The sequence below is a fragment of the Saccoglossus kowalevskii genome, chromosome 6 (genome assembly GCF_978046115.1).
Source record: "Saccoglossus kowalevskii chromosome 6, keSacKowa6.1, whole genome shotgun sequence".
Lineage (NCBI taxonomy): Eukaryota > Metazoa > Hemichordata > Enteropneusta > Harrimaniidae > Saccoglossus > Saccoglossus kowalevskii.
This window is the reverse complement of record NC_140646.1, coordinates 36,347,667-36,370,477: the sequence shown is the minus strand read 5'-3', so window position 1 is coordinate 36,370,477 and position 22,811 is coordinate 36,347,667. Positions and strand designations below refer to the sequence as shown.

The 22,811-nt window shown below is 38.3% G+C and overlaps 1 protein-coding gene across 1 annotated transcript in view; it reads left to right on the top strand.

Moving 5' to 3' along the window:
* The window catches only part of LOC146742747 (bolA-like protein 3), a 27,024-nt gene extending 4,213 nt beyond the window's left edge, over window positions 1-22,811 (top strand). Inside the window, exons 3-4 of the mRNA XM_085500476.1 lie at window positions 769-857; window positions 22,112-22,811. Coding sequence (XP_085356602.1) covers window positions 769-857; window positions 22,112-22,189 — 167 coding nt within the window. The 3' untranslated portion in view covers window positions 22,190-22,811. The remainder of the gene's footprint in view (window positions 1-768; window positions 858-22,111) is intronic.

The following is a 22,811-nucleotide window of genomic DNA, read 5'->3' as shown; positions in this document are numbered from 1 at the left end:
GCACATCGGATGTTGCTTCCGTAATTGGTCACATTACAGAAATTTCAATCCTATATTTCCCCTCAATTACTCACATAACAGAGATTTTAAACGTATAGTTCCTCTAATTGTATAGCTCTTGCCAGTTATGTGGGCAGATGGATTCAGGACCAAATAGCACAATTCTGAGAAACATCATCCTCTATAGCCAAAATCTCAAATGATTTTGTTTTTATGGCTTATCGAAATGCAGAAACATTGAATAAAATCTGTTTTGTATCATTTTGTATTGACAAATCACTGTCTGAAAGCCCTCATGGATAACCAAAATGAATGGGGAAAACATGGTGTCAGCTGCATGGTGACGAAACGTAAACTTCTTGAATCCCCGGACATTAAAAACCACAAATTATAAAATGCAAACCTTTTCCAGCCAAACAAATATTTGGGTTAACTAAAAAATCTGCCAATAAAATTTGACCATATTTGGCATGGGAAAATCCCTTGTGCCTCATTTGGCACATAACCAAACTTCAGCAGCCAATCAGTGATGGTCTTACAGTTGAATGATTATTTAGTTATAGTTTTGTGTATCATATAAATAATTCCATTTAGCTTTTTTTTAATGCATAGTACAAAAATCATACCATAAAAGATTCCATAAAATTTTTGTTGCTGGATTCCAGACAAGAACATATTAGCTTGCTAACGCTGTAATGTTAGAGCAAGCATGTTTAGAATAAAAAAAATGTTATTGTAACTTAATTGATATTAATGATTTGATTGTAGGTGGTTGTGGTGCTATGTATGAAATACAAATAGTTTCTGACGTTTTTCATGGCAAACGAACGGTTATGCAGCACCGGATGGTCAATGAGGTAAGTTTTATTTAACTTTATGAGCAGATTGGCATAGCTTGACTTGAAAGCCACTGAACATTATTTGAAGTTGAAGTTGTCATATCAATTTCTGGTTTTCTCATGCTAAAAATATTAACAGTTGCCATTCAAACAAAGTTATATCTGTGTTTGGGACATACAATGTAATTGTTAATGCAGCCATCAATATTGGTTTCTATCATGTCATATTTAAAATAAAAAATTCTTTAAAATCCAACTGTTCAGAAAAATTTCTAATTTGGCTACATATGAAATACAATTAATAAAAATACATGTACAATAAAAGTTTCAATAATAATAATATTATATGCATGTATAATGAGATAACTGATTAGGTAATAAATTTTTTTTTTTTTAAATCCTGTTACAAGTTTTCAGGTATGATAATGCAACTACATATAATATTGTCTTGATTTAAGTATAAAATGAAATGGTGTTGAATAGCATGTTACATATGCTAGACCAGTTACTATGATATGCAATAATTCACACCTGTGAAACAATCACATGCTTCACAGATGATTGATGCTTCAGACTGTTGGATGTTATTAATTACTTTCTGTTTTAACACATGTATATAGACTGTCAATATAGTAACATACTATATTTATCGTAGAGTGATGCCATGTGCTAAAATTATCTGAAACCTAAACCAATGACGCCATACAGCCAATGATATAACCATGAACAAGTGATATCAGATGATAATATTTTTATCACATGACTAAACCAAAGTACAAAAAAGTCATAATTATACTAGCCATAAGAATCATATGCTAATTTATGCAAATTTATAAGATAAGTCATCTGATTACAATGATGAACGTGCATTTAAAGTTATAGCCGCCAACTGCTATCGTTTACCCTTCTATCAATATTTATTCGAAATAAACTAAGTACAGCTGCACAATTTGTATTTCTCTGTCAAATATTGTGACATTTACCGTACCATATCAACAGTGATATTTCACGGTAAACTCACAATTGTGAAGGATGTAGACCATTGTAATTTAAAAAATAACAGATAACATCATCCATTATGGAATTATTCGTGAGAAAATAACTTGATTTTGAAGTACATTTTGTACAATTATTTTCTCCATGAACTTGAGTAGTTTTGTACAATTATTTTCTCCATGAACCCATGAGTCATGTCATCCCCGTCCAGATCAATCATGAAGCTTGTCAAGTATTTGTAACCACAATCTATCTATGCTCAGGTACTCTCTGACTGATGTAAATACTGCCTCCATCGGTACATGTTGATTAGAGTTCAAAGGTCAAATAAAGGGATTTCCCCATCCCTTCCCCTGTTGAGTTTGATTTGTTCACAGGTTCCTTCTGTTGGTTGTCAATATTTTAAAAATAGAATTGGGTTAGAGTGTAGTTATTTAGATTAGAATTTCTAGGGAAAAATCAGGGAAAAAGTGCTTGCTAGGACTGTAATAGCATTATTATGTTTTTTTTTATGTATATGTTTAGAGGATGTATGTGCGTATAATCAGCAGAACATGGACACATAACCTTCCTCATTGAAGTGATAGGTAAAGGGCACATGTTTACATTTATGAAGGTATTTACCGGTATTCAGACTGGTAGTGATCTATTGATCAAGCCTCTGGTTTTTAATGGTATGTTTTTCAGAAGCCTCATGTCCGTCATGTATCTTTTCACATATGGGAGTACTACATTATACTATGGATGCTAGGTGGAGGGTCTGACCCTGGGGATAGAGGTCTACTACATTATACTATGAATGCTAGGTGGAGGGTCTGACCCTGGGGATAGAGGTCTACTACATTATACTGTGGATGCTAGGTGGAGGGTCTGACCCTGGGGATAGAGGTCTACTACATTATACCATGGATGCTAGGTGGAAGGTCTGACCCTGGGGATAGAGGTCTACTACATTATACCATGGATGCTAGGTGGAGGGTCTGACCCTGGGGATAGAGGTCTACTACATTATACTATGGATGCTAGGTGGAAGGTCCGACCCTGGGGATAGAGGTCTACTACATTATACTATGGATGCTAGGTGGTGGGTCTGATCCTGGGGATAAAGGTCTACTACATTATACTATGGATGCTAGGTGGAGGGTCTGACCCTGGGGATAGAGGTCTACTACATTATACTATGGATGCTAGTTGGAAGGTCTGACCCTGGGGATAAAGGTCTACTTCATTATACTTTATAGGGATGCAAGGTGGGGGGGGGGGGTCTGAAATTCTGATGAATGCAATATACAATGTGCACACAACCATGAAAACCAATAGTAATTGGGTGTTGACATGTTTTTCATGTGCATATTCTCACATTTTTCATTGGTATTTTGTGAGTAAAAAAAAAAACTTTTTGGTGAAATTCAAGAAAATCTGGCAATAATTTTCAATGGTATCCATCTACCTTAAAAACTACGCATGACAAGACTGACACTCAAAGAAACTTTGACATACAATTGAATAGATTCTGAAGGAAGTTCAACCCAAAAAATAGTAACACATTGTGTGTATGAATGAATTGTTATAAGTGGGCTGGCACCAACTAGGATACAATAAGACCTCCATCTCCAGGGTCAGACCCTCCACCAAGCAACCGTAGTACAATAATAGATTTGTCTTAGTATACCTCTAAATTCACTCATGGAATACAAGACATAATGTTTTTATTTCAAATTTGTATAATTGCCCCTTTTCTAGTGTCTTTGGATTAATACATCACTGCATACATGTAGTGTTATCATACTTTACCAATATTAACAATTACCCGATATCTTTGCAGTTAGTTTGTCTGTATGTGTGCGTGTGTGTCCATGTGTTCCACTGATATCTCAAAAACTATACCTCTGTTTTTGATGAAACTTGGTGTATAGATGCTCTTCGTCAATGTGCAGATTAGGTTTTGGTAAAAATCCATGCATATTAATTACCTAATTTGCATGATAATTAGATAATTTTTAGGTGTTCCATGACTGTTCCACTAATGTCTAAAGAACCACTCATTGGATTTTGATGAAACTTGGTACATAGATGTTCTGAACTAATGCGCAGAATTGATGAGTTATGAGTAAAATCTGTGCATATTAATTACCTAATTTGCATAATGATTAATAAATTTTTGACTTTTCCACTGATATCTCAAGTTATTGTTCTCCAGAGACTCCATGCCAAGCATCACAGGTAATTTGCATAACAATACATCTAATTTGCATGATAATTAGTTTCTCCAACAAACATTGTGATACAGTAACTACAATAAAGAAGAGATATTTATATAACTCATATATTTTATATCATTTTTACATCACTTCATTGTATTTTATGTGTGCATCAAGTCAAACAAGGTTTGAAATAGAACAGCAGAAAATGTATTATTATCCATGGAGCTAACTGATTCATCATTATTTTGTGTAAGTACAGTCAGTGCTAATGCCCATGACACTGTCAGTTCATATGACATGTGGAAAAACATTTTTTGGTTAAATTTGTAAAGTCTGCCAGATTGTGGGTTATCAAAATATGACTTAGAAATTAATAAATCAATAATGATTTTTTGTTTCTTACAACGGCATTTCAAAACTCCTGTCAGCGATTTTTCATTGATCTATATATACCTTATACGTAATGGCGCGATCACGGGTATTCTCCACTGCTGTTGCAATCATTGGTCCTTTTTGGTTTAAAAATACACAAATTCAGAATGTTTTAATTAAAACGATTCATTGACGATTATGTTAGAAATTACATCAAAATTGCCAACGAAATGTTGTTTTTAAACATCGCGGAAAAACATGCACTCTGCGTCGCCATCTTTGTTACCTCGATCGGAATCCTCCCTGTAACCCAGCATGCACTGGTTGCAATGTCACACCATGCGTTACGTCGCTTCATTGGCGTCCCATGGTAATGAGGCACTCTATGAATGCGGTATTTCTAGAGGTCAGGGTTCGTTTTTTTTTCGGCCCTCTCTCAGTTGAATAATTTTTTCTTCGATTTATTTACATTTTTTTTCCCAATGCGACTTAATTTCACTTGGTTTTTTTTTAATTCTTGGTAATTAGTGTCATCGGCGATGGAGTAGTAAAAACCGCAATTAACAACTGTGCAGCAATTTGAGATAGATCTTCCTGACGCGATGGGCAAATTATTCCTTTGCAGGCCCGATCCCCTTGAAAGACTTCTTGTAGACTTCCGTTTTATCATTGTTTTTGTAAGGCTAACAAAGGCAGGATTACCTTTTGATCACTACATGTTATTGTTTCAAAGATGTGCAAGACAAGACTGACACTTGTAAACAATACAACAACTTAAGCATCGCAGACAGGATATCAAGAATCACGGGCGAAACGAAAGTGACACGGCTATTTGTCTAAGCGATGCGAGCCCGCGGTGTCTGTCTCAAGTACTATTCGTCACATTGATTTTCAGCTTTTGATATTTCAAGTAGTAATCACTACATTTCAATGAAACTTGGTACATACTCAGGGACTATGCAGAGATAGATTTTTTTTGGGTAAATATTTGTGCATATTAATCACTTAATTGGCATAATTAGTTAATTTCCAGCTTTTCACTGATATCTCAAGTACTAATTATCACATTTCAATGAAACTTGGTACATAGATCCTCTGGGACAATAGACAGATCTGATTAGTTTAAGGTTGAAATCTGTACATGTTAATTACCTAATTTGCATAAATAACCATTGTTAAGCTTTCACACTGATATCTGAAGTACTAATTATTCCATTTCAATGAAACTTAGTATAGAGATACTCTAAGACAGTTCACAAACCTAATTAGTTTTGGGTTAAAATCTTTTCATATTAATTCCCTAATTAGCATAATAACTCATAATTTCCCATGAAACTTGGTACATAGATGGTCTGTTACTGTTATCAGTTTCACACTCAAATCTGTTCATATTAATTTCCTGATTTGCGTAATTATTTTTCAGCTTTTCCATTAAGTACAAGTAATTTTGAATTAATTTATAATGTGTCCCCAATACTCTCAGCACACGGGAGTTCTTTCTAATCTTGCTTTGATTTCTTACTTTGCTATATACAATGTACTAGTCTATTCTGCATATACACCCCACAAATGAAACTATTCTAGCAAATTCAAACCATAATTCAGACAGGAAAAAAAAACTCCCATAATAAACAAAACATTTAACCAATGATGTCCTTTATCTCAAAAATTCACAATACCATGTTAAATTCCTGCTTCTGCACAAACAAGTTGAGTTGAAGTTGGCAGCTATTCTTGAAAAGTCAACAACTAGAAAGCAAAGTTGACTTAAGGTGGTTGCTGGCATTTGACCGATTAAATACCGGTAAGCGAAAAAAGTTTACTACATTTGTTTTGTCTCAAAACGAGTACATGATTGTTGATTTTCATAGCCAGAACAAACTATTTTCCTATTAAGGCATTATTTATGATAAATAAATGGTATTCACCATAATTTCCAAATAATTCATAAACACCCATTTACTACGTACATGCATACATAACTACATACAGTTTACCCAAACGAAACTAAAATTTGACCCAAAAATAAGAATCAATGGCAATTGTGTTTTTGCCATGTTTTTCATGTGAAATGTAGTTTGCTGACCAAACTTTTTTCATTAGTATTTTGTCAGCAATAGAAAAAATCTGGCAATAAATTTCAATGGTATCCATCTACCTTAATAACTACACATGACAAGACTGACACTCAAAGAACCTTTGACATACAATTGAATGGATTCTGAAGGAAGTTCAACTCAAAAAATAGGAACGCCTTGTGTGAATTGTTGTTACTGAATGAATTGTTATAACTTGGGTGGAACCAACTAGGATACAATAAAACTCCATCTCTGGGGTCAGATCCACTGAACATTCATAGTATTATGTAGTAGACCTCTATCCCCAGAGTCAGACCTTCCACCTAGCATCCATAGTACTATAATGTAGTAGACCTCTATCCCTAGGGTCAGACCTTCCACCTAGCATCCATAGTATAATGTAGTAGGCCTCCATCCCCAGGGTCAGACCCTCCACCTTGTATCCACAGTATAATGTAGTAGACCTCTATCCCCAGGGTCAGACCCTCCACCTTGTATCCATAGTATAATGTAGTAGGCCTCCATCCCCAGGGTCAGACCCTCCACCTTGTATCCACAGTATAATGTAGTAGACCTCTATCCCCAGGGTCAGACCCTCCACCTTGTATCCATAGTATAATGTAGTAGGCCTCCATCCCCAGGGTCAGACCCTCCACCTTGTATCCATAGTATAATGTAGTAGACCTCTATCCCCAGGGTCAGACCCTCCACCTTGTATCCATAGTATAATGCAGTAGACCTATCTCCAGGGTCAGACCCTCCACCTAGCATCCATAGTATAATGTAGTAGACCTCTATCCCCAGGGTCAGACCCTACACCTTGTATCCATAGTATAATGTAGTAAACTTCTATCCCCAGGGTCAGACCCTGCACCTAGCATCCATAGTATAATGTAGTAGACCTCTATCCCGAGGGTCAGACCTTTTACCTAGCATCCATAGTATAATGTAGTAGACCTCTATATCCAGGGTCAAACCCTCCACCTAGCATCCATAGCATAATGTAGTAAACCTCTATCCCCAGGGTCACACCCTCCACCTAGCATCCATAGTATAATGTAGTAGACCTCTATCCCCAGGGTCAGACCCTACACCTAGCATCCATAGTATAATGTAGTAGACCTCTATCCCCAGCGTCAAACCCTCCACCTAGCATCCATAGTATAATGTAGTAAACCTCTATCCCCAGGGTCAGACCCTCCACCTAGCATCCATAGTATAATGTAGTAGACCTCTATCCCCAGGGTCAGACTTTCCACCTAGCATCCATAGTATGGTGTAGTAGACCTCTATGCCAGAGTCAGACACTCCACCCAGCATCCATAGTATAATGTAGTAGACCTCTATCCCCAGGGTCAGACTTTCCACCTAGCATCCATAGTATGATGTAGTAGACCTTTATGCCAGAGTCAGACACTGCACCTAGCATCCATAGTATAATGTAGTAGACCTCTATCCCCAGGGTCAGACTTTCCACCTAGCATCCATAGTATGGTGTAGTAGACCTCTATGCCAGAGTCAGACACTGCACCTAGCATCCATAGTATAATGTAGTAGACCTCTATCCCCAGGGTCAGACTTTCCACCTAGCATCCATAGTATGGTGTAGTAGACCTCTATGCCAGAGTCAGACCCTCCACCTAGCATCCATAGTATAATGTAGTAGACCTCTATCCCCAGGGTCAGACTTTCCACCTAGCATCCATAGTATGGTGTAGTAGACCTCTATGCCAGAGTCAGACACTCCACCCAGCATCCATAGTATAATGTAGTAGACCTCTATCCCCAGGGTCAGACCTTCCACCTAGCATCCATAGTATGATGTAGTAGACCTTTATGCCAGAGTCAGACACTGCACCTAGCATCCATAGTATAATGTAGTAGACCTCTATCCCCAGGGTCAGACCCTCCACCTAGCATCCATAGTATAATGTAGTAGACCTCTATCCCCAGGGTCAGACCCTCCACCTTGTATCCATAGTATAATGTAGTAGACCTATCTCCAGGGTCAGACCTTCCACCTAGCATCCATAGTATAATGTAGTAGACCTCTATCCCCAGGGTCAGACCCTCCACCTTGTATCCATAGTATAATGCAGTAGACCTATCTCCAGGGTCAGACCCTCCACCTAGCATCCATAGTATAATGTAGTAGACCTCTATCCCCAGGGTCAGACCCTCCACCTAGCATCCATAGTATAATGTAGTAGACCTCTATCCCCAGGGTCAGACCCTCCACCTTGTATCCATAGTATAATGTAGTAGACCTATCTCCAGGGTCAGACCTTCCACCTAGCATCCATAGTATAATGTAGTAGACCTCTATCCCCAGGGTCAGGCCCTCCACCTTGTATCCATAGTATAATGCAGTAGACCTATCTCCAGGGTCAGACCCTCCACCTAGCATCCATAGTATAATGTAGTAGACCTCTATCCCCAGGGTCAGACCCTCCACCTTGTATCCATCGTATAATGCAGTAGACCTATCTCCAGGGTCAGACCCTCCACCTAGCATCCATAGTATAATGTAATAGACCTCTATCCCCAGGGCCAGACCCTCCACCTTGTATCCATAGTATAATGTAGTAGACCTCTATCCCCAGAGTCAGACCCTCCACCTTGTATCCATACTATAATGTAGTAGACCTCTATGCCAGAGTCAGACCCTCCACCTAGCATCCATAGTATAATGTAGTAGACCTCTATGCCAGAGTCAGACCCTCCACCTAGCATCCATAGTATAATGTAATAGACCTCTATCCCCAGGGTCAGACCCTCCACCTTGTATCCATAATATAATGTAGTAGACCTCTATCCCCAGGGTCAGACCCTCCACCTTGTATCTATAGTATAATGTAATAGACCTCTATGCCAGAGTCAGACCCTCCACCTAGCATCCATAGTATAATGTAGTAGACCTCTATTCTCAGGGTCAGACCCTCCACCTTGTATCCACAGTATAATGTAGTAGACCTCTATCCCCAGGGTCAGACCCTCCACCTTGTATCCATAGTATAATGCAGTAGACCTATCTCCAGGGTCAGACCCTCCACCTAGCATCCATAGTATAATGTAGTAGACCTCTATCCCCAGGGTCAGACCCTCAACTAGAATCCACAGTATAATGTAGTAGACCTCTATCCCCAGGGTCAGACCCTCCACCTTGTATCCATAGTATAATGCAGTAGACCTATCTCCAGGGTCAGACCCTCCACCTAGCATCCATAGTATAATGTAATAGACCTCTATCCCCAGGGTCAGACCCTCCACCTTGTATACATAATATAATGTAGTAGACCTCTATCCCCAGGGTCAGACCCTCCACCTTGTATCCATAGTATAATGTAATAGACCTCTATGCCAGGATCAGACCCACCACCTAGCATCCATAGTATAATGCAGTAGACCTCTATGCCAGAGTCAGACCCTCCACCTAGCATCCATAGTATAATGTAGTAGACCTCTATTCTCAGGGTCAGACCCTCCACCTTGTATCCATAATATAATGTAGTAGACCTCTATCCCCAGGGTCAGACCCTCCACCTTGTATCCATAGTATAATGTAATAGACCTCTATGCCAGAGTCAGACCCTCCACCTTGTATCCATAGTATAATGTAATAGACCTCTATCCCCAGGGTCAGACCCTCCACCTTGTATACATAATATAATGTAGTAGACCTCTATCCCCAGGATCAGACCGTCCACCTTGTATCCATAGTATAATGTAATAGACCTCTATGCCAGGATCAGACCCACCACCTAGCATCCATAGTATAATGCAGTAGACCTCTATGCCAGAGTCAGACCCTCCACCTAGCATCCATAGTATAATGTAGTAGACCTCTATTCTCAGGGTCAGACCCTCCACCTTGTATCCATAATATAATGTAGTAGACCTCTATCCCCAGGATCAGACCGTCCACCTAGCATCCATAGTATAATGTAGTAGACCTCTATACTCCGGGTCAAATCTTTCAACTAACATCCATAATATATTATAAAAGACCTCTGTCCCCAGGGTATCAAGTTGCCAAGTATCCATAGTATAATGTAGTTTCTGTTTCTGTGATTCATACAAAGCAGCAATTGTTAAATATTTTTATAATTTTTCCATAGTATTTTTCCCTGAATACTGTTGGCCATTAAATTGAGTACCCAGATTTAAAAAAATATTGCTATGGAAAATACTTTATTTCAGCTTGGAAGTCATTTTCGCTGAGGTAATGATTCAGTGAAAATAAATTCCATACAAAACACCTAAAAAGTTGTTTAAGCTAAAATTAATTCCAGCTAAAATAAAGTATTTCACAGTAGCTATAAAGTACATTTTTTTTTTATATTTTTATATTGTCAATGTTTGGCATTCATGTTTAAGGAATTCCTCATTTTTATTTCTCCTAATCCATTAGTCAGTGCACTGGATTTGTTTTACCTCTGAATTGCCACTATTGCCTAGAATACTGCTTGCTTACATGAAGACTGTGTTTTTATAAGCAAAAATACATTGATAGTTCCAAAAAATAAATTACTTGCACAAAATATATGTTTCACAGAAGAAGCTTCTATAACAGGAACTCACAAATAATGATTCTGGTGAAACATTTAGAAATGCATACATGTGATAAATAAGAATATTAAAATTTGTTTAATATAATAATATCAGATATGTTAAACATGTCATAATTTTCATACGATGACCTCCATTTTTTTTAAAATTTTGATTAAGATCAACAAGACTTCTTACTTAATATACAAAGCATTTTGACATCAAAATGTTGATTAACTGAAGACAATATTAAAAAAAAATAGTTTCAAGTCAAGCTGGATTATCATGGCATTGAAGAAGTACAGAAAACAAATACACTAAAGGGAACTAAGGAAAACAAAATGTATTTTGATGTGTTACATAGTAACCATCACATGATTGATTCAACACAATACCAAATGCTTAATCATTATTTGTTTAATGGGTGGAGAAAGTAATGTTTTTTTATAATGTCATTTGATAGGAAGGTAGTATGCATTTACATTGTTCAACCTTACACTGTAGGGAAAGTCCCTTTCTGAGTCCCACTTAGGTCACAGTCGTTCTAAACATAGTGAGGGGGAAAAAAAGAAATAGTGTAATTGCAATATGTTTTACAGAAAGCTGAGATATGGAAAAATATCGTTGTGTACTTGCATGTTGTTATTTGATTTAAAATAGTGAGTTACAGAAGTTCCTGTGAACCATGTTTTTAATTTTTTTCTCTGTTAGGTTACAAGATAATAAATTTGTAGTTCTGAAGATATAATCCATGATGGTTATCATGGACATCCATAGTATAATGTAGTAGACCTCTATGCCAGAGTCAGACCCTCCACCTTGTATCCATAGTATAATGTACGTAGTAAACCTCTATCCCCAGGGTCAGACCCTCCACCTAGCATCCATAGTATAATGTAGTAGACCTCTATCCCCAGGGTCATACCCTCCACCTAGCATCCATAGTATAATGTAGTAGACCTCTATCCCCAGGGTCAGACCTTCCACCTAGCATCCATAGTATAATGTAGTAGACCTCTATCCCCAGGGTCAGACTTTCCACCTAGCATCCATGGTATGATGTAGTAGACCTCTATGTCAGAGTCAGACACTCCACCTAGCATCCATAGTATAATGTAGTAGACCTCTATCCCCAGGGTCAGACCTTCCACCTAGCATCCATAGTATGATGTAGTAGACCTCTATCCCCAGGGTCAGACACTCCACCTAGCATCCATAGTATGATGTAGTAGACCTCTATTCCCAGGGTCAGACACTCCACCTAGCATCCATAGTATAATGTAGTAGACCTCTATCCCCAGGGTCAGACCCTCCACCTTGTATCCATAGTATAATGTAGTAGACCTATCTCCAGGGTCAGACCTTCCACCTAGCATCCATAGTATGGTGTAGTAGACCTCTATCCCCAGGGTCAGACCCTCCACCTAGCATCCATAGTATAATGTATTGTAGTAGACCTCTATCCCCAGGGTCAGACCCTCCACCTTGTATCCATAGTATAATGTAATAGACCTCTATGCCAGGATCAGACCCTCCACCTTGTATCCATAGTATAATGCAGTAGACCTATCTCTAGGGTCAGACCCTCCACCTAGCATCCATAGTATAATGTAGTAGACCTCTATCCCCAGGGTCAGACCCTCCACCTTGTATCCATCATATAATGCAGTAGACCTATCTCCAGGGTCAGACCCTCCACCTAGCATCCATAGTATAATGTAATAGACCTCTATCCCCATGGTCAGACCCTCCACCTAGCATCCATAGTATAATGTAGTAGACCTCTATCCCCAGGGTCAGACCCTCCACCTAGCATCCATAGTATAATGTAGTAGACCTCTATCCCCAGGGTCAGACCCTCCACCTTGTATCCATAGTATAATGTAGTAGACCTATCTCCAGGGTCAGACCTTCCACCTAGCATCCATAGTATAATGTAGTAGACCTCTATCCCCAGGGTCAGACCCTCCACCTTGTATCCATAGTATAATGCAGTAGACCTATCTCCAGGGTCAGACCCTCCACCTAGCATCCATAGTATAATGTAGTAGACCTCTATCCCCAGGGTCAGACCCTCCACCTAGCATCCATAGTATAATGTAGTAGACCTCTATCCCCAGGGTCAGACCCTCCACCTTGTATCCATAGTATAATGTAGTAGACCTATCTCCAGGGTCAGACCTTCCACCTAGCATCCATAGTATAATGTAGTAGACCTCTATCCCCAGGGTCAGGCCCTCCACCTTGTATCCATAGTATAATGCAGTAGACCTATCTCCAGGGTCAGACCCTCCACCTAGCATCCATAGTATAATGTAGTAGACCTCTATCCCCAGGGTCAGACCCTCCACCTTGTATCCATCGTATAATGCAGTAGACCTATCTCCAGGGTCAGACCCTCCACCTAGCATCCATAGTATAATGTAATAGACCTCTATCCCCAGGGCCAGACCCTCCACCTTGTATCCATAGTATAATGTAGTAGACCTCTATCCCCAGAGTCAGACCCTCCACCTTGTATCCATACTATAATGTAGTAGACCTCTATGCCAGAGTCAGACCCTCCACCTAGCATCCATAGTATAATGTAGTAGACCTCTATGCCAGAGTCAGACCCTCCACCTAGCATCCATAGTATAATGTAATAGACCTCTATCCCCAGGGTCAGACCCTCCACCTTGTATCCATAATATAATGTAGTAGACCTCTATCCCCAGGGTCAGACCCTCCACCTTGTATCTATAGTATAATGTAATAGACCTCTATGCCAGAGTCAGACCCTCCACCTAGCATCCATAGTATAATGTAGTAGACCTCTATTCTCAGGGTCAGACCCTCCACCTTGTATCCACAGTATAATGTAGTAGACCTCTATCCCCAGGGTCAGACCCTCCACCTTGTATCCATAGTATAATGCAGTAGACCTATCTCCAGGGTCAGACCCTCCACCTAGCATCCATAGTATAATGTAGTAGACCTCTATCCCCAGGGTCAGACCCTCAACTAGAATCCACAGTATAATGTAGTAGACCTCTATCCCCAGGGTCAGACCCTCCACCTTGTATCCATAGTATAATGCAGTAGACCTATCTCCAGGGTCAGACCCTCCACCTAGCATCCATAGTATAATGTAATAGACCTCTATCCCCAGGGTCAGACCCTCCACCTTGTATACATAATATAATGTAGTAGACCTCTATCCCCAGGGTCAGACCCTCCACCTTGTATCCATAGTATAATGTAATAGACCTCTATGCCAGGATCAGACCCACCACCTAGCATCCATAGTATAATGCAGTAGACCTCTATGCCAGAGTCAGACCCTCCACCTAGCATCCATAGTATAATGTAGTAGACCTCTATTCTCAGGGTCAGACCCTCCACCTTGTATCCATAATATAATGTAGTAGACCTCTATCCCCAGGGTCAGACCCTCCACCTTGTATCCATAGTATAATGTAATAGACCTCTATGCCAGAGTCAGACCCTCCACCTTGTATCCATAGTATAATGTAATAGACCTCTATCCCCAGGGTCAGACCCTCCACCTTGTATACATAATATAATGTAGTAGACCTCTATCCCCAGGATCAGACCGTCCACCTTGTATCCATAGTATAATGTAATAGACCTCTATGCCAGGATCAGACCCACCACCTAGCATCCATAGTATAATGCAGTAGACCTCTATGCCAGAGTCAGACCCTCCACCTAGCATCCATAGTATAATGTAGTAGACCTCTATTCTCAGGGTCAGACCCTCCACCTTGTATCCATAATATAATGTAGTAGACCTCTATCCCCAGGATCAGACCGTCCACCTAGCATCCATAGTATAATGTAGTAGACCTCTATACTCCGGGTCAAATCTTTCAACTAACATCCATAATATATTATAAAAGACCTCTGTCCCCAGGGTATCAAGTTGCCAAGTATCCATAGTATAATGTAGTTTCTGTTTCTGTGATTCATACAAAGCAGCAATTGTTAAATATTTTTATAATTTTTCCATAGTATTTTTCCCTGAATACTGTTGGCCATTAAATTGAGTACCCAGATTTAAAAAAATATTGCTATGGAAAATACTTTATTTCAGCTTGGAAGTCATTTTCGCTGAGGTAATGATTCAGTGAAAATAAATTCCATACAAAACACCTAAAAAGTTGTTTAAGCTAAAATTAATTCCAGCTAAAATAAAGTATTTCACAGTAGCTATAAAGTACATTTTTTTTTTATATTTTTATATTGTCAATGTTTGGCATTCATGTTTAAGGAATTCCTCATTTTTATTTCTCCTAATCCATTAGTCAGTGCACTGGATTTGTTTTACCTCTGAATTGCCACTATTGCCTAGAATACTGCTTGCTTACATGAAGACTGTGTTTTTATAAGCAAAAATACATTGATAGTTCCAAAAAATAAATTACTTGCACAAAATATATGTTTCACAGAAGAAGCTTCTATAACAGGAACTCACAAATAATGATTCTGGTGAAACATTTAGAAATGCATACATGTGATAAATAAGAATATTAAAATTTGTTTAATATAATAATATCAGATATGTTAAACATGTCATAATTTTCATACGATGACCTCCATTTTTTTTAAAATTTTGATTAAGATCAACAAGACTTCTTACTTAATATACAAAGCATTTTGACATCAAAATGTTGATTAACTGAAGACAATATTAAAAAAAAATAGTTTCAAGTCAAGCTGGATTATCATGGCATTGAAGAAGTACAGAAAACAAATACACTAAAGGGAACTAAGGAAAACAAAATGTATTTTGATGTGTTACATAGTAACCATCACATGATTGATTCAACACAATACCAAATGCTTAATCATTATTTGTTTAATGGGTGGAGAAAGTAATGTTTTTTTATAATGTCATTTGATAGGAAGGTAGTATGCATTTACATTGTTCAACCTTACACTGTAGGGAAAGTCCCTTTCTGAGTCCCACTTAGGTCACAGTCGTTCTAAACATAGTGAGGGGGAAAAAAAGAAATAGTGTAATTGCAATATGTTTTACAGAAAGCTGAGATATGGAAAAATATCGTTGTGTACTTGCATGTTGTTATTTGATTTAAAATAGTGAGTTACAGAAGTTCCTGTGAACCATGTTTTTAATTTTTTTCTCTGTTAGGTTACAAGATAATAAATTTGTAGTTCTGAAGATATAATCCATGATGGTTATCATGGACATCCATAGTATAATGTAGTAGACCTCTATGCCAGAGTCAGACCCTCCACCTTGTATCCATAGTATAATGTACGTAGTAAACCTCTATCCCCAGGGTCAGACCCTCCACCTAGCATCCATAGTATAATGTAGTAGACCTCTATCCCCAGGGTCATACCCTCCACCTAGCATCCATAGTATAATGTAGTAGACCTCTATCCCCAGGGTCAGACCTTCCACCTAGCATCCATAGTATAATGTAGTAGACCTCTATCCCCAGGGTCAGACTTTCCACCTAGCATCCATGGTATGATGTAGTAGACCTCTATGTCAGAGTCAGACACTCCACCTAGCATCCATAGTATAATGTAGTAGACCTCTATCCCCAGGGTCAGACCTTCCACCTAGCATCCATAGTATGATGTAGTAGACCTCTATCCCCAGGGTCAGACACTCCACCTAGCATCCATAGTATGATGTAGTAGACCTCTATTCCCAGGGTCAGACACTCCACCTAGCATCCATAGTATAATGTAGTAGACCTCTATCCCCAGGGTCAGACCCTCCACCTTGTATCCATAGTATAATGTAGTAGACCTATCTCCAGGGTCAGACCTTCCACCTAGCATCCATAGTATGGTGTAGTAGACCTCTATCCCCAGGGTCAGACCCTCCACCTAGCATCCATAGTATAATGTATTGTAGTAGACCTCTATCCCCAGGGTCAGACCCTCCACCTTGTATCCATAGTATAATGTAATAGACCTCTATGCCAGGATCAGACCCTCCACCTTGTATCCATAGTATAATGCAGTAGACCTATCTCTAGGGTCAGACCCTCCACCTAGCATCCATAGTATAATGTAGTAGACCTCTATCCCCAGGGTCAGACCCTCCACCTTGTATCCATCATATAATGCAGTAGACCTATCTCCAGGGTCAGACCCTCCACCTAGCATCCATAGTATAATGTAATAGACCTCTATCCCCATGGTCAGACCCTCCACCTTGTATCCATAGTATAATGCAGTAAACCTATCTCCAGGGTCATACCCTCCTCCTAGCATCCATAGTATACTGTAATAGACCTCTATACCCAGGGCCAGACCCTCCACCTTGTATCCATAGTATAATGTAGTAGACCTCTATCCCCAGAGTCAGACCCTCCACCTTGTATCCATAGTATAATGCAGTAGACCTATCTCCAGGGTCATACCCTCCTCCTAGCATCCATAGTATACTGTAATAGACCTCTATACCCAGGGCCAGACCCTCCACCTTGTATCCATAGTATAATGTAGTAGACCTCTATCCCCAGAGTCAGACCCTCCACCTTGTATCCATAGTATAATGTAGTAGACCTCTATCCCCAGGATCAGACCGTCCACCTAGCATCCATAGTATAATGTAGTAGACCTCTATACCAGAGTCAGACCCTCCACCTAGCATCCATAGTATAATGTAATAGACCTCTATCCTCAGGGTCAGACCCTCCACCTTGTATCCATAGTATAATGCAGTAGATCTATCTCCAGGGTCAGACCCTCCACCTAGCATCCATAGTATAATGTAGTAGACCTCTATCCCCAGGGTCAGACCCTCCACCTAGCATCCATAGTATAATGTAGTAGACCTCTATCCCCAGGGTCAGACCCTCCACCTTGTATCCATAGTATAATGTAGTAGACCTATCTCCAGGGTCAGACCTTCCACCTAGCATCCATAGTATAATGTAGTAGACCTCTATCCCCAGGGTCAGACCCTCCACCTTGTATCCATAGTATAATGCAGTAAACCTATCTCCAGGGTCAGACCCTCCACCTAGCATCCATAGTATAATGTAGTAGACCTCTATCCCCAGGGTCAGACCCTCCACCTTGTATCCATAGTATAATGCAGTAGACCTATCTCCAGGGTCAGAAGCTCCACCTAGCATCCATAGTATAATGTAATAGACCTCTATCCCCAGGGTCAGACCCTCCACCTTGTATCCATAGTATAATGCAGTAGACCTATCTCCAGGGTCATACCTTCCACCTTGTATCCATAATATAATGTAGTAGACCTCTATCCCCAGGATCAGACCGTCCACCTAGCATCCATAGTATAATGTAGTAGACCTCTATCCCCAGAGTCGGTCCCTCCACCTTGTATCCATAGTACAATGTAGTAGACCTCTATGCCAGAGTCAGACCCTCCACCTAGCATCCATAGTATAATGTAGTAGACCTCTATGCCAGGGTCAGACCCTCCACCTAGCATCCATAGTGTAATGTAATAGACCTCTATCCCCAGGGTCAGACCCTCCACCTTGTATCCATAATATAATGTAGTAGACCTCTATCCCCAGGGTCAGACCCTCCACCTTGTATCCATAGTATAATGTAATAGACCTATCTCCAGGGTCAGACCCTCCACCTAGCATCCATAGTATAATGTAGTAGACCTCTATTCTCAGGGTCAGACCCTCCACCTTGTATCCATCATATAATGTAGTAGACCTCTATCCCCAGGGTCAGACCGTCCACCTAGCATCCATAGTATAATGTAGTAGACCTCTATACTCCGGGTCAAATCTTTCAACTAACATCCATAATATATTATAAAAGACCTCTGTCCCCAGGGTATCAAGTTGCCAAGTATCCATAGTATAATGTAGTTTCTGTTTCTGTGATTCATACAAAGCAGCAATTGTTAAATATTTTTATAATTTTTCCATAGTATTTTTCCCTGAATACTGTTGGCCATTAAATTGAGTACCCAGATTTAAAAAAATATTGCTATGGAAAATACTTTATTTCAGCTTGGAAGTCATTTTCGCTGAGGTAATGATTCAGTGAAAATAAATTCCATACAAAACACCTAAAAAGTTGTTTAAGCTAAAATTAATTCCAGCTAAAATAAAGTATTTCACAGTAGCTATAAATTACATTTTTTTTAAATATTTTTATATTGTCAATATTTGGCATTCATGTTTAAGGAATTCCTCATTTTTATTTCTCCTAATCCATTAGTCAGTGCACTGGATTTGTTTTACCTCTGAATTGCCACTATTGCCTAGAATACTGCTTGCTTACATGAAGACTGTTTTTATAAGCAAAAATACATTGATAGTTCCAAAAAATAAATTACTTGCACAAAATATATGTTTCACAGAAGAAGCTTCTATAACAGGAACTCACAAATAATGATTCTGGTGAAACATTTAGAAATGCATACATGTGATAAATAAGAATATTAAAATTTGCTTAATATAATAATATCAGATTTGTTAAACATGTCATAATTTTCATACGATGACCTCCATTTTTTTAAAAATTTTGATTAAGATCAACAAGACTTTTTACTTAATATACAAAGCATTTGACATCAAAATGTTGATTAACTGAAGACAATATTAAAAAAAAATTAGTTTCAAGTCAAGCTGGATTATCATGGCATTGAAGAAGTACAGAAAACAAATACACTAAAGGGAACTAAGGAAAACAAAATGTATTTTGATGTGTTACATAGTAACCATCACATGATTGATTCAACACAATACCAAATGCTTAACATTTGTTTAATGGGTGGAGAAAGTAATGTTTTTTTATAATGTCATTTGATAGGAAGTTAGTATGCACTTACATTGTTCAACCTTACACTGTAGGGAAAGTCCCTTTCTGAGTCCCACTTAGGTCACAGTCGTTTTAAACATAGTGAGGGGAAAAAAAAGAAATAGTGTAATTGCAATATGTTTTACAGAAAGCTGAGATATGGAAAAATATCGTTGTGTACTTCCATGTTGTTATTTGATTTAAAATAGTGAGTTACAGAAGTTCCTGTGAACCATGTTTTTAATTTTTTTCTCTGTTAGGTTACAAGATAATAAATTTGTAGTTCTGAAGATATAATCCATGATGGTTATCATGGACATGTCCATCATCTTGTGGCCATAACTCAAATCAGAGAATCATGACAAAATTATGATACTTAATTGTTAATCTATTATGATGTAAATAACAGCTGTAGTCTGTGCACTGTTAGTAAGAAAAACAAATTTTCAAAACTGTTTTTTTAATTAGTAATGACATCTTTCTCTAATAATTATGTGACAACAAAGACCCACCTATAATGTCCGGAAATCGCTGAGTATTAGATATAGTGTGAACATTAATGATATGGTCTCTGAGTATGATAAACATATAGCTACAATCATTGATAATTTAACTGTGTCTTTTATTTTAGAATGTGAATTCATGTCTCACAATACACCAATTGCACAGATAGATTGTACCGACCAATCACATTCAACTGATTACGTTGTGTACACATGTTTCAAGCTTTCATTCTTCATACAACATTTACGTATTAAAAACATTGCAATTATATGATGTTACACTGAATAATCAAGTTTTGAAACCAGCCACTAAGATCAAATTTCTAGTAGATGAACACAAGATGACTTTTCATTGAGATAAGTCTCGCACTAGGACAATTGGTCCAAGAATGCCTCAAGAGAGAATTCCGATACTCCCAATCATCTATCTTGTCAGAATGCTTCCATTCGTCTATCTTGTCAGGATGCTTCTATTCATCTATCTTGTCGGGATGCTTCCATTCATATATATTGTCAGAATTCTTCCATTCATATATATTGTCAGTATTCTTCCATTCATCTATCTTGTCGGGATGCTTCCATTCGTCTATCTTGTCAGGATGTTTCCATTCATCTACCTTGTCAGAATGCTTCCATTCCTCTATCTTGTCAGAATGCTTCCATTCATCTATCTTGTCAGAATGTTTCCATTCAGCTATCTTGTCAGAATGCTTCCATTCATATATCTTGTCAGAATGCTTCCATTCGTCTATCTTGTCAGGATGCTTCCATTCATCTATCTTGTCAGAATGCTTCCATTCATCTATCTTGTCAGAATGCTTCCATTCGTCTATCTTGTCAGGATGCTTCCATTCATCTATCTTGTCAGAATGTTTCCATTCAGCTATCTTGTCAGAATGCTTCCATTCATATATCTTGTCAAAATGCTTCCATTCGTCTATCTTGTCAGGATGCTTCCATTCGTCTATCTTGTCAGAATGCTTCCATTCATATATCTTGTCAGAATGCTTCCATTCGTCTATCTTGTCAGGATGCTTCCATTCGTCTATCTTGTCAGGATGCTTCCATTCGTCTATCTTGTCAGGATGCTTCCATTCATCTACCTTGTCAGAATGCTTCCATTCATATATCTTGTCCGGATGCTTCCATTCATCTATCTTGTCAGAATGCTTCTATTCATATATCTTGTCAGAATGCTTCCATTCGTCTATCTTGTCAGGATGCTTCCATTCATCTATCTTGTCAGAATGCTTCCATTCATCTATCTTGTCAGAATGCTTTCAATCATCGATCTTGTCAGAATGTTTCCATTCATCTATCTTGTCAGAATGTTTCCATTCATCTATCTTGTCAGAATGCTTCCATTCATATATCTTGTTAGGATGCTTCCACTCATCTATCTTGTGAGAATGCTTCCATTCATATATCTTGTTAGGATGCTTCCACTCATCTATCTTGTTAGGATGCTTCCACTCATCTATCTTGTGGGAATGCTTCCATTTTATTACTTGTATGGCAGATCAGCTGACAACCCGCCAACCCATAATGGGCAGGAGCACAGAATGTGCTTGAGCCCACTCTGGGCTGGCAATGAGTTCATTAATGTTATTAATGTTTCAAACACATTTGTGAACAGCTCCTTGGCACAAGTGGTCAATACATATTGTAGAGCACAACTAATCTATCTAATAACCAATTACAATCATATTTTCAAACAAATTGTGCACAATACATTTATTGTATAAAACTATTTGATGTGTTTCCAAATGTTGTTTCTTATGCAGGCCCTTAAAGAAGAAGTAAAAGAAATGCATGGTTTGAGGATCATCACTTCAACACCAGAGAAAGACAAACCCACATGATACTAAATTGTTTGAATAATTAAATATGGTGCTTAATAATAGTATCTCAAGATTGATGAACTTGCAATGTTATTGCCCAGTTGTTATAAGGCTACTATAAATATGTAGAATATTGTGAATAATTTCAACTATGCGAGAAATTGTTCAATTGTGTATGAAAATGTAATTCTTAAAATCAGACTGTCATGAAAGTAGTTACTGTCTGCACATGTTGTTTACATTTGATCTGTGTAAAATGCTGAATGACATCTTGTGATTACATCATATTTACTAAAATCTTGTAATAGCAGTCAATGCAAAGCTACTTACAAGATTGTGCCTGATTGGCTACTAAACTTACCATGTCAGACCAATCAGAGATCAGTGTGTTTGCTGACGGGTTTTTTTCTTGGTTGTTATGGATTGGATATAAGTCTTGACTCAACTGGGCAACTGTAGCAATAACTATTTTGACAGTGATCAGTAAGTTTTTTTTATTTCAATGGTAATTTATCATGAGCACAATATTAAAAAAAATAGCTGATACAATAGTGTTAATGGTGCATATAGATGTAAATATTAGAATTAGTTTTGTAACAACTATATATTAACTTGCGGGAATAAAGTTTCAAGCGTTTTAAAA